Source organism: Melanotaenia boesemani, chromosome 9, assembly GCF_017639745.1.
Source record: "Melanotaenia boesemani isolate fMelBoe1 chromosome 9, fMelBoe1.pri, whole genome shotgun sequence".
NCBI lineage: Eukaryota > Metazoa > Chordata > Actinopteri > Atheriniformes > Melanotaeniidae > Melanotaenia > Melanotaenia boesemani.
Genome location: NC_055690.1, coordinates 24,922,908 through 24,935,811, shown reverse-complemented (window position 1 = coordinate 24,935,811; position 12,904 = coordinate 24,922,908). Strand labels below are relative to the sequence as shown.

General features: G+C 38.9%; 1 protein-coding gene across 1 annotated transcript; it reads right to left on the bottom strand.

Annotated features, from left to right (window-relative positions):
• Positions 1-135: 135 nt before the first annotated feature.
• LOC121646540 (protein FAM124B) lies at positions 136-12,291 on the bottom strand. Its single transcript, XM_041995585.1, has 7 exons — positions 11,781-12,291; positions 11,354-11,382; positions 10,337-10,546; positions 9,693-10,088; positions 9,373-9,569; positions 1,704-1,866; positions 136-1,599 (listed from the first exon to the last, which is right to left on the bottom strand). The coding sequence occupies exons 1-7, from the start codon at positions 11,849-11,851 to the stop codon at positions 1,004-1,006; spliced, it is 1,662 nt and encodes a 553-aa protein (XP_041851519.1). The 5' UTR covers positions 11,852-12,291; the 3' UTR covers positions 136-1,003.
• Positions 12,292-12,904: the final 613 nt, after the last annotated feature.

The following is a 12,904-nucleotide window of genomic DNA, read 5'->3' as shown; positions in this document are numbered from 1 at the left end:
AGATTTAAGTTTTTTTATGAACTCTAGTGTCCATTATAACAATTTCAATTAAAACAAGAATGATAAAGTTTCTGTTTCCCTCTGAATCGTATTTATTTACACAATATCTTTTGTTTTAAAATGGACATAATGACCATGAGCACCTTGCAAAAATGTAGCTACCATCTGTTAAAAGTAATCAGTCCAATCCATGCTTTGCTTGCTAGGTTTTCACTCGTTAATCTGTTTGCTGATCCCTCAGCTTAGCATGGCCTTAAAATAATTAACATTGCTGAGATCTCACATTATGCATTTATTTTGCCTGTTTGGTTACTTTATATATCTAAGGGCGGAAAACCGTCCTCACAGTAAGTAAGCCATGTCTGATCCATCATTTGTACATTTTTACACAAAAATATGAGTGACGATCAAAAACAAATGTAAATAAAAACCAGAAGATTAGACTTCTGTTAGTTAAAGGCTGGTCTCAGACCTGTGACACTGTGGAAAGCAATCTGACTTAATCAGATTTCTTATCTTATCAACACATGATTAACAGCAATATTAAAGACTGCCTTCACACTGAGATTTAATCTGGTTTAAAGGCAACAAAAACATGAAAAGTTAGCTTTCCAAGACAACTGATAAACATAGACTGTCCTCAGTACCTCTTAAATACAAGTTACTGTTATTCACTGAGCTACACTTTAGCAAATAGCTGCACAAATCATGTTTAAATCTATATATAAAAGTCATTTTTACATTAGCAATATAAGCTGTCCTGACTTACATCACTCACCTTCCAACAATCTCTTGATGGGTCTTCGGAGAGTGCCATTAATGTACATTGTGGAAATACATGGGGTATTTAAAACCTTTTAAAGAATTTAGACATGTCCAGGTGAAGTGTGCCTCCTTCTGTAGTACTTTAGTGTCCTTCGTCTTCCAATGCAGGCTTCATTTATCAGGCTACACTTCTGTGTCCTGTCATCATTACCAAGACGTGTGTCATAGTGGCAGTAATTTAGATGAAGAACTCATCAACTGGTTGCTCACTGTTTGTATGAGCAGACAGCGGCACAGCAGTAGTCCTTTTCTCTGCCAAGAGCCTGTTTGAAGGGCTTTGTTCCACCGCACTGGTCTTGCTCTCCAAGGCTGCATCTGCACAACCACCAGAGGCCCACGCCCCAGAGGGCTTGTGAGGGTTCATATGTGTCCGTGGCAGACATTCGATCAACTCCCTGGCCAGCTCCTCGACAGATGAAGCCCCAACTGCTGCAGGTCTCTCAGACTGGAGAGTCATCAAAAGGTCAATTGAGGAGGAGCGAGGAATTCTTTTGATGGATGTGTCTGAGTGCGGAGAGATGGCTACTCCTGTGTCTACGTTAGTCTCTGACTCCTCTTCATCTTCTTCCAGAGGAAGATGGGAGAGAGAGCGGGTGACAGAGGGTCGCAGAGGGGAGTCGGGGTGATTGGATGTTGAGAGCTGAGCAGGGCTGCTGCGCTGAGAGGAGTAACAGGAGCTCCCAGGTGGGGTGCTGCAGCAGCTTCCTGATCCCAGGCTCTCTGCTCCACCACCATGAAGCTTCTCCAAAAAAGGGTCACTACGTGGTCGGTGTCCTAAGATAAACAGACAGTTTGCCTACTTGAAAGATTCTATGTCTCCTTATTTTTGCTTAACAATTGCATCCTGTTTAAAAAAAAAAGTTTTTGTTTTTGCTTACCTTGCCCATGACTTTGCCAGGCCAGAGGAGCTGTTAGGCTGCAGGGTGATAAGCTGTGGCTCTGTCCTGTGCTCCTGAGCTGCACCCCTCGAGGAGAAACACTCATGCAAGTTGGGGGAAAGGCACAGGTTAGAGGTCGCGGAGGCTGAGCTGGGGTTTTCACCTGCAGTGCAGAGCGACAGGTGGGCGGGGATTATGATATACATCAGGGCTACTAAGATTTAGTTAAGTAACTTTGACAGACTTAACAACCACGCATCTGACAGATGGCTAGTCTGACAGCTTTGAGTTTATTATACAAGTTAACTCCTGAGTCGATATGGTGGCCTGAGGAAAAGGAGGTAGACTCCAAGAATTTCCTTGTTTATTTATTTATTTATTTTTATTAAACATTTGTTTTAACTGCATTTTCATGATGCATGTGTGTGGTTCTTAATAAACAATATTATTATGTTCATACATTTGTACAGACCAACATTATACACAACATTAAAACCAGCTGCCTAATATTATGTATGCGCCACTCAACTCTGGCCTGTTTTTGAGTGAACTCTACAGTACAAGACCTCTGAAGCCTATCTGTAGCATTATCTATTAAGCTGTTAGTTTGCAATTAATTAGTCCATCCATGCTCCTCAATAACTTGGGCAACTGGCTTTTCTATCCCATTACACAGATGCAATATCAGACTGACATCTGGGGTATCTGAAGTGCAACACCTTTAGCTATGTGTGATGTAGCTTAGGAAATTTTTCAATATTTCTTGCAGAGTTGCCTGTTATAGTATCCTGCTTAAAGGCTCATGACAACAAGACAATCATGTTGCTAACCTCATGTATAGTCATGTCATAAACCCTTTAATAATTTTAATATGGTATAGTTTCTTCTTATGTATCAAAATAAAGTGAATAAAAACCAGTTTGCCAAGCCTTAAAATGAGGTAAATACAGCGTCAAATGAACAACAGCATGACAGAATACAGTGCCATTATTTAATTAACATAAACTAAGACAATATGCAAAAGTGGTGTGTAAAAAACAAACAAACAAAAAAAACTTAGCATACCATTCCTGCTTCCATAGGAATTAAAAAGGTAAGTAGCAGCAGCTAATCAAATCCTCTTTATTAATGGATCAACCATAAGTGTGAGCATTCAGGTGTGCATTAGCACAGATTCAGCGACGTCAGAAAATATCTTAGAAAAGCATTTGTTGCTGATCAATAATGTACAATTTGAAAAAGAAAGAACAAGTATTGCATGTTTGAAAGGGTTGCCAGGGGGAGAAAAAAAACAAACAAACAAACAAAAAAAAAAAACAAGAAACTCGGCAGAACAGTTTATGTTTGCAAAGTTACATCTGAACAAACCACAAGACTTCTGGTCATAATGCACTGTGGCATGTTTAGTTTAAACATATCAAAACAAACATTTTTTACAAAATTCTGTATAACAAAATATTCTAGATTCAAACGTGAGAGCATCTGTTTCACAGTGAACGCTTTGCAGAAATTGTAATATGCAAGAAATCATATCATTACATCATACACAAAACGATTACTTGGACTTATAGCTGCAGAATCACTGTTGGACTGTGGGGTTTACTTAGTTTTTCCATCACTACTTCTGCATTAAAGCTTTAAATAAATAATGGTACAGTGTTTTATGTCATGAACTGTTTGTTCATCTAACTTTTTAATTTACATTTTTGTTTCTTCTTGTACAGTACTAAGAAGTAAAATTTAAAATTGAAAGATGGTGGATTATCATTGCATTTTTCATGCTTTTTTTCTTTATTTTTATTTTACAACTGTATTATCCATCCATCCATTATCTTGACAGCTTATTGTATTACGGGTCGCGGGTGAGCTGGAGCCTATACCAGCATTTTACAACTGTATTATTTCTTTTTTTTTGAACAATTTTTTATTTTTAATATGTTAACTTCACAAAATACACTTAATAAAAAAATAAAAAAAAAAAAAAAAAAAAAAAAAAAAAAAAAAAAAAAAAAAAAAAAAAAAAAAAAAAAAAAAAAAAAAAAAAAGCAAAATAAGAACAAGTAGAACAAATGGCACTTCTGCAAGTTTTCTATTCAAACATTTTTCTCTCTTTTTTTTTTTTTTTTTTTTTTTTCCTTTCCTTTTTTTCTTTTCCCTCCATGCCCATCCCAAAATTCAAAAGTACATCTTACATAACATTCAACCTTGTACCAGAGGGTTTTACAAATAAGAAAAATAAAAATATCTATATCTTTAAATTTCCAAATGTAAACAAAGGTATTGTTACCAAAGTACCTTTCCAAGAGAAAGTAAACAGAAAAACATTATGTCCAACCAAAATAAAGAATGATAGGAGCCCACAAATCCCTAAACGAATCCATTTTCAAATGAAGCTTTGCAGTAATTTTTTCCATCAAGTAAACCCTTTTTAAACCCTCTTGCCATTGAAGGAGAGTGGGAGGCAAGGCCTTAAGCCAAGACCGTGTTATCATTTTCTTTGCCACCAATAGACAGATATGAAGTAAATGAACTTCCCTTTTACCCAAACTGCCCACAGGAGACAACCCTATAATATAGTATGCTGGATCAAGTGGTAAATTAAAATTTAATATGGCACAAAGTTCTGCACGTATCCCTTGCCAATAAGAATTCAAGACGGGACAGTCCCAAAAAATATGCAAATAGTCCCCAATTTGTTTACAATCCCTCCAACATAAATTAGTTTTAGTTTTATCCGTATTAAATATAACTGATGGTGTCCTAAAAAATCTCATCTTAACTTTCCAGTTGAACTCCTTCCACATTGGACTGTTTGTAATTTTATGACCTTTTTCACAGGCCTCTTCCCAATTTTCATCTTGAATAACTGTATTAGCCTCTAGCTCCCACTTCCCCTTCAAATCCAAGGAATTATCAGACATGTGAGATAGTAAGTGTTTACATATGTTCGATATTATTTTGGCTTTAGTTTTCTCTGTTATTACCTTAATCAAAAAATTCTCTATTGGGGTAGGCGTCCGTTTCAAAATCTCCCATTCCACATTTGATCTTAAATAATCCCGCAATTGTAGATACCGATAGAAATCACTAGAGCATAAACCATATTTGTCTTGCAGCTGTTTAAAGGATTTCAGAACTTCTCCATCAAACATTTGATGTACAGTTATAAGCCCTTTATCCGCCCAAGTCAAAAATCCCGGGTCCAATCTGTTAGGTAAAAAGTCAGGAATCTTAGCAATTTTTAGTACTCTTGACGTTGTTAAGGGTGCGTCTATTTTCTTTCTAACCTGTGCCCACACCTTCTGTGTGCAAACAATCCACTCATTTTTAATTTTGAGATTACTCCATTTCTTCTGTTCCAAAAAAGGTGCAGTCTCCAGCGAGACGGTTGGGCAATCATAATTCTCCAGATTGATCCAATTATTTTCCTCATCTTGCAATACCCAGTCTACTAACCCACGTAGCTGTGCTGCCCAGTAGTATAATTTAAAATTAGGTAAGCCTAAACCTCCATTCTTCTTTGGGCTACATAATAATTTTAATCTAATCCTAGGTTTTCTTCCTTGCCACACAAATGAGGAGATCATTTTATCTAACATTTTAAAGGTGGACGATGGGATCCAAATAGGTAAGGCCTGAAACAAATACAACAAACGGGGAAGTATATTCATCCTAACTGTTTCTATTCTCCCAATTAGTGACAAGGGGAGGATTTCCCAGCGTGCCAGGTCTGATTTTATAGTCAAAAACAATTTACCATAGTTTTCATTATACAACTGCGATGTTTGTGGGGTAACCATTATGCCTAAATATTTAAATCCTTGAGTGGGCCAACTAAACACGGCAACTTTGTCCAATTCCTTCGGCCTCTCACCAACCAACATCATTGCTTGTGATTTTGTCTCATTGACTTTATAGCCCGAAACCAGTCCGAAATCCCCCAGACAATGTAAAAGTGCTGGAACAGAAGACAACGGGTTAGTAATATATATTATCACATCGTCCGCATATAGCGAAATCTTGTGGTCTAGTCCACCTACTGATACTCCTTCTATTTTCACATTGTCTCGAATAAGTTCTGCCAAGGGTTCTATACTTATAGCGAACAATAACGGAGAAAGCGGATCCCCCTGCCTAGTTCCCCGTTTCAATCGAATAGTTTGAGAAAAATGTCCGTTCACTCGTACTCTTGATGTCGGCTTTGAATACAGCACTCTAATCCAATTAACAAAGTCCGAATTAAATCCCATCTTCCTCAAAGTACCTTCCAAATATAACCAATCAACTCTATCAAATGCTTTCTCAGCATCTAAGCTGAGAAGCATTGATGGTTCCTTTTGGTGTTTTGCTGCAGACATTAAATTTAATGTTCTCCTTATATTGTTTATCCCCAGACGTCCAGGCATAAACCCTGTTTGATCTGGCTTAATTATATTATTTATGCATTTCTGGATTCTTTTAGCCAATATTGAAGTTAAAATTTTAACATCACAGCATAATAGACTTATTGGTCTGTATGAGGAACAGACAGAAGGATCCCCTCCCTCTTTGGGAATTACGGATATTATTGCCTGGGACCAAGATTTTGGCGGGTCATTGTTAGCGAGGGCATAGTTAAACACCCTTTGTAGAAGGGGCATGACTTCATCTTTAAAATGTTTATAAAATTCCCCCGGATAACCATCCACACCTGGTGTTTTATTATTTTTTAAATTCTTTATTGTATCCTCTATTTCCTTTCTTGTAATTGGGTCTGTCATTGCTTTAGCATCCTTTTCCGTCAGTTTAGGTAACTTTATTTTTCCTAATAAATTTTCAATCAGTTCTGTTTTATTATCTACCTCTGGTGAGTCGTACAGGGCCCCATAATAAAGTGAAAATGCATCAGCTATATCTTTAGGATGAGATACTACTTTTTTTGAAGACGGATTTACTATCTTTGCCACTGTACGATTGGCTTGGGCTTTACGTAGCTGAAAAGCCAGTAGCCTACTGGCCCTATTTCCCGACTCATAATATCTTTGATTAGCAAAACGCAAGGCCCCCTCTGCTTTATATGTCAATAGGTCGTCTAGCGCCTGTCTGTTTTGAATGAGTGTTTCTAAAATCCTTTTATCATTTGTCTTTTTATGTTCTTTCTCTAATTCCATTATACATGTTTGTAATCTTTTTTGTTCCTTATCTCTGTCTTTTTTTATTTTAGATGAGAGTGCTATCCACTTCCCCCTTACCACCACCTTTGCAGCTTCCCATAAGGTGGAATCTGAAACTTCTCCATTATCATTATGTTCCATGTAATCCCTCCATTCTTGTTTTATATTCTGAACAACTTCAAGGTCATTTAGGAGTGATACATTTAACCTCCAGGGTTTAATTGTTTTATCTTTCTCTAGATTTATGGACATGACAACTGGAGCATGATCTGATGTTGTTATAGGTTCTATGTGGCAATCAGTGACTTTATAAATGTCTTTCTTTGATAGCAAAAGCAAATCAATTCTGGAGTAACTATTGTGCACCTTTGAGAAGAAAGTATAGTCTCTCTCTTTTGGATGTTTGTGGCGCCACACATCAACTAAACCAAGCTCCTCCACCATATTTCGCAAAACTTTTGTTTTCCTTAATGTTGGTCCCTGATCGAACGGTTGTTTGTCTAATTTCTGGTTCATTACACAGTTGAAGTCCCCTCCCACTATCAAGAATCCCTCCGCATGCATTGTTAAGATTGTTGAAGTTTCTTTTAAAAGTCCTGGATCGTCTTCATTTGGTGCATATAAATTTAAAATTGTTACCTTAATTTCTCCAATTGTACCCACAACCATAATATATCGCCCTTTTGTATCTTCATATGATTTCTCAACTGTGAGCCCTAAGGCTCTATGGCACAGAATAGCCACTCCTCTTTTATTGCCCTCTTCACATGCAGAACTATAGACCTGTCCCACCCAATCCCGCTTGAGTTTCTTATGTTCTTTGTCGGAAAGGTGGGTCTCCTGAAGTAAAGCAATTGAGCAATTCAGCCTTTTTAACTGCAACATAATTTTTTTTCTCTTTATGGGATGGTTAACACCATTAATATTATAACTGATAACATTCAGAGTAGTCATAAGTGATATTTGTACCAGTAGAAAGAAAATAATATTTTTTGCAGAGTGCCGTAGAACCTGAACAACTAACAAGAGAACAAAACATGTCTAACCACGATAAATATACATAGACTTCCAATAATCCAGTGGTTGGCCCTTGAAAACTAAACAAGAAAACAATAGCAAGAAGGGCTTCCCACTCCCGATGACTACTGGGCAGAGAGCAATAGCTCCCTGGGCCAAGTGCACTAAGTGCAGTTGCGACTGGCCTCCAGGAAATCCCAGGGTTGTGCTCGAGTCGCAATATAAGCCGAGTTCTCATCAGAATAGGTAGAAATCTTTGCCTTAACCCCCACAAAGCTCCCAGTATTCAAAATACTAGTGTACTTATTAAATCTTAGCCGAAAAGAAATAAGCATCTTTCAATTACCTGATAAATGACATCTCCCACTGCAACTTATTGTCTCTGCAAATGTCCACCTACATCTGTTATTCTGTCTGGCCTTTTTTTTACTCACAGTCCGTGAGCACTGACTCCCTGTTGCCTCCATTGATAATGGTTCTTATGTCTGCCGTGGACAGTTGCTGTTTCTTCCTCCGTCCACCTTGAGTAGACCATCCTTCTTGAACCAACTGTCTCTCCAATATGTCCCGGTCCTCCATCCCTGTCTCTACACCCAGCTCTTCAAGCGTTGACTGTGCCTCCAATAGTGAAGGGAACTGCTTCGTACCTGAGTCCAAATAGAGTCTCAGCTGGGCTGGGTACGGTGACTGGGCTCTGATGTTTTTCTCCTTCAGCTTTTTTATCACTTCACGAACCTTTTTTCTTTTCCTCTGCACTTCAGCTGAGTAATCTTGATCAAAGTAGATCTTATGACCCTGGTACTGCGCATTCCGTTGCTTCCACGCCTGTTGCAAAACTGTCTGCTTCACCTTAAAGTCCAAAAAACGCACTATTATTGACCGCGGGGGCGCCGCGGCGTCTTTAGGCTTTGGACCGAGAGCTCTGTGCGTTCTCTCAAGTTTAATATCAGTCCCTTCTTGCAGCTCCAATGAATTTTTCAAAAAGTCTGTCACAAATGTCATCATGTCATCTTTCTCAGCCCCTTCTGGTATACCATACAGCCTTATATTATTTCGCCGGAGCCTGTTTTCCATGTCATCGCATTTGAGAGCGAGATTAGCTTCCCTCCGTAGCAAGTAGCTCAATACTCTCTCGTGCTGCATACATCTGTCCTCGGTAGCACCTATTCTTTCCTCAGTGTCGGTCAGTCTTCTATCCAGTCCCTCCGTCCTTTGTTTTAACTCGTCCCAACTGTATTATTTCTCCAATAATTAATAGGACTTTATCAAAGTTACTCAGATTCCTTAGCTTAATCAAGTTTCTTTTACTAACATCAAGAACTGTTAACTGTCTGTTAATTTTCTGCGAAATATAAGTTCATATTTAATGAATAACCAAAACAACTTGACATGATGTAACCATGCCTTTATCACTAACAAACCTTTCTTAATAACATGTTATAAATTGAGAAACCTTAAATAATATTACACTTTTGAAATACATTTTAAACTGGGCTTACCTGAAAGAGAATCTTGTTGCCATCCAGGTCTTCTGTCTGCCAGCGTGTATTGCTGATGGGGGTGCAGGGATTGGGCAGCAGGGGGACCAGCTGGCCAATCTCGTCCACACTAAATTGCAGGACAGCAGAGCTGCATGGCTCCACCCGAACCCCTGGTGACAACTGCTTTAAAGCCATCTGAAGACAGAGCCCTGGCTCTATATGGTGATATGAAATGAGGGCAACAAGTAGAAATATTATGAAGGCAGAGGGGAGATGTCCTGATAAGTTCATTGTTGTTATTCAGAAATCACAGTTAATACAAACCCTTCACCCTATACCTGCGTGGAGGGTGAACCAGCAGAAACCAGTCTTCTGCTCCTCTGCCTGTCGTTGCAGCACCGTCTCATAGAGCCGCACAGCATCCTCATAGTTGTCATAGCCACTGTACAGTGTCACTCGCAGTATTTCCCCTCCACAGTGCACAGGCCGTACCCCCCAAACAGGCATCCCCACACCCAGACTATAGAAGTCTCTGCTGGGCAAGAGGTACGGCCTCAGAAGAGCATTGGAAGGTGAGCTGCTGGAGGTAATGTGAATCCCACCAGTTCGACTGCCGCAACTCTCAGTGTGATGGTACTGCCAGGGTGGCCGTTGGAAAAAGTCCAGCACTTTGAGGATTCGCTCTTCTCCGTAAGCCTCATGGAGGAAGAAAGTGATGGCCAATGAAGGGTAACCTTAAAGTTTTTGGCAAAGATTTATTTTCAATTAACCTGTTGTTTGCGATGCTGGATGAAAAAATAGTTGGTCTGAATGCCAACCCTTGTTTTAAAACATGAATTTAATTATTTTCTCAAAGAAATTCAAATGTCTAAAATGTATACTGAGGTCACAACAAGGCTTTCTATCATAGCTTTTGAAATATGTGAAATTGTAGGTGTAAGACATATATTACAATGCCAGGCTAGACACAAGAAATCCTCACCTGCTACAGGACAAAGGCGAGTATAACTTCTTAGTGGGGAGGCTCTCTCTGACACATGAAAGATGCGGAGGCTTGGGCACAGCCAGCGCAGCAGGCAATCTAAAGTCTGCTGCAACAGCAGAGAGTCTCCAGGGTTGGCAAGCAGATGTAAGTTCATCAGCAGGAGCTGCTGCTGCCGCCGCTGCCTCACCTGCCTGGTCATAAGCTCAACTGAGGTAACACACAAACATAATGTATGATGTGCACAAAAATAACCGTGAACATGCAATGTTTTATAGCAAGCAGTGGAGAAAAGCACATTTTCTTCTGTATTTTTTCAACACAACGGGTCAACAGCCAATAAGTGTCTATATATATTGGCTTTATAAAATAATGGAATGAAAATGAATCATCCAAATGAATGGCTCGTTAGCAGGCTTGCAAAGAACTTGACAAACAGTTCAATTAATCTGAATCAGGTGTACTGGAGTTGGAAAGAACTAAAACGTGCAGGGCAGTGGTCCCTGAGGACCAGGGCTGAGAAACACTGAAATAAAGCTATTGCCACATGTTCATTAAAGCTACTTTAGTAAAATGTCAATGAATAAAAGAATACAACAAATTTCAATTAACATAAGCAATGCTGTGGAGTGGACTAAAATTGCTCCACAATGATGCAGGACACTAATAACAGAAAACAATTATGGCTGCCTTAAGCGGTTTTACAAGCTATTAAATCTAAATGTATTTAGTTTTCTCTTACAGTTACTGTATATTTTGTCTTAGTTTTTATTGAATATGTCCGACAACATAAAGTCTTTGAATTGAAAGGCTGTCATTTCTTTTATACATGATTGTATATAGGATTTTGGGTTTTCAGTGATTGAATATGAGGATTTAAAGTCATAATAAGATCTCGGGATCTGCTGTCATTATTTCTAACCTACAACGTATGACAGAAAGCATTAGGGTAGATATAAAAAAAGTAAATTATTGCAGAGCCTCTTTTAAGTTATTTATGAGTCAAGGAACACTTACTGGCAGACGACATCCTGCTGCAGTCTGATCTGAAAAGACAAAATTAAAAACATATGAATGACTGCTTCACAAACACTTTGCTGGAGGAAAGACAAAAATCTGTCTCCATCTTGTGGTGGTTGGTTTGGAAACCAGTCCCTTTGCTTTGGTCACCATGACAACACTTTTTATGTTGTTAGCTGGCATTAGCTGGAAAAAGTCGGTTTTATAAGAAAACACGATTAAAGGTAAAACTTTTACAAAAACGTAAGGTTGAAATAAGTGTTAATAAGTTTTAACACCAGTTAAATATCTCGTTTCGCCTGACCCTCCACTTTGTAGACTGCTGTCAATTGCTAAATTAATTTCCATTGTGGCTGCTGCCGAATAGCGAAGTTGGCTAGCTAAAGTTAGCCTCGAGCTAAAGCAAAGACAACAGTTGACTCACTCAACAGTTTCAGCTCCAGAGTCCACGTTTTCATCGTCGTCTGTCTTTAAACCCGCAGCTCTTCTCCACATCGTCCCGTACACCCATTCACATTTGATCCGGCGCTCGGGAGTTGGAGCAGTGACTGCTAAAATCCCAACTCGAAGTGGAAAGCATCCTGCTGGATTTGTTTCCACCGCCTGCCAAAGGGGGGTGAAAGGGACTGGTATCTTACTGGGACGCTGACGTCACCAGGCAACGCTACACACCGTTATGTTAAAATGTGATTACGATGGCACAAAAACTGGCGATGTTTGTCGAGTTTCAGAGTAAGTGCGCCCTGGAATATGTTTAGGTAGTTACAGAGAGTCAATTCTGGCAGCAAAGATGGTGCTACCCTAAATCCCAAGCCGCCTATAATAATAACAGAGAGCAGATGGCATGAGTCTAACAAGACAAAGGACACGGACCAGACGGGCCGGACAGATTTAAATGTGTATGGGACACATGAGGGGGACTCTAAACACTGGAAATTAAAGACGTTGTTTGCTAAGAGCATTAAACTAACCTATGAAAGACAAGCTTCCTGTATACCACAATGAAGTCTGCTCTGCAAACGTTACTACTATTGACATAATTTGATTGCACTACTATAGAAGTTTTACTTCAATATATCGATACTTAAAATGCAAATCTCACAATTTGTTCACTGTTGATCTGAATATTATGAGCAGGTTGGCTACAAGATGTAAGACAGGAATGACCACTTGGCATGTGGATATTTACTTCAGTCATGAAAAGTCAACCCACAATATTCTGTATTCTCCTTACATCTTTTTCAAAAAAAGCTGCAACCCATTTTCCTGTTTGATTTTTATTAGTAACATTTTTCATGTTCCAGCATTTTTACCCCACTTTTCATTTTTACCGTTTTGAGTCTTTGTCAATCAATCAAATTATTGAAATATTAATAACTAGGGGGAGAAAAGGCAGAATAGTAAGCTAAGAAAACCAATATTTTACCACATCACCGTTGTAGGACAAATTTTTGACCAGGTCAAAACCCAAGCAACACTTGTAGCGGATGGAAACATGTCTTGTATCTCATGTATTTTAACATGTTTTGGTTTATAGCCTTCATCTTT

Excerpts from the sequence above, each read along its gene's own strand:
- LOC121646540 (XM_041995585.1), bottom strand. The coding sequence starts at position 11,851 with ATGTGGAGAAGAGCTGCGGGTTTAAAGACAGACGACGATGAAAACGTG. Across the intron at positions 10,547-11,353 it reads CAGCAGGATGTCGTCTGCCA|TTGAGCTTATGACCAGGCAG; the intron begins GTAAGTGTTCCT and ends GTGTTACCTCAG. Across the intron at positions 10,089-10,336 it reads TCGCCTTTGTCCTGTAGCAG|GTTACCCTTCATTGGCCATC; the intron begins GTGAGGATTTCT and ends AAAAACTTTAAG.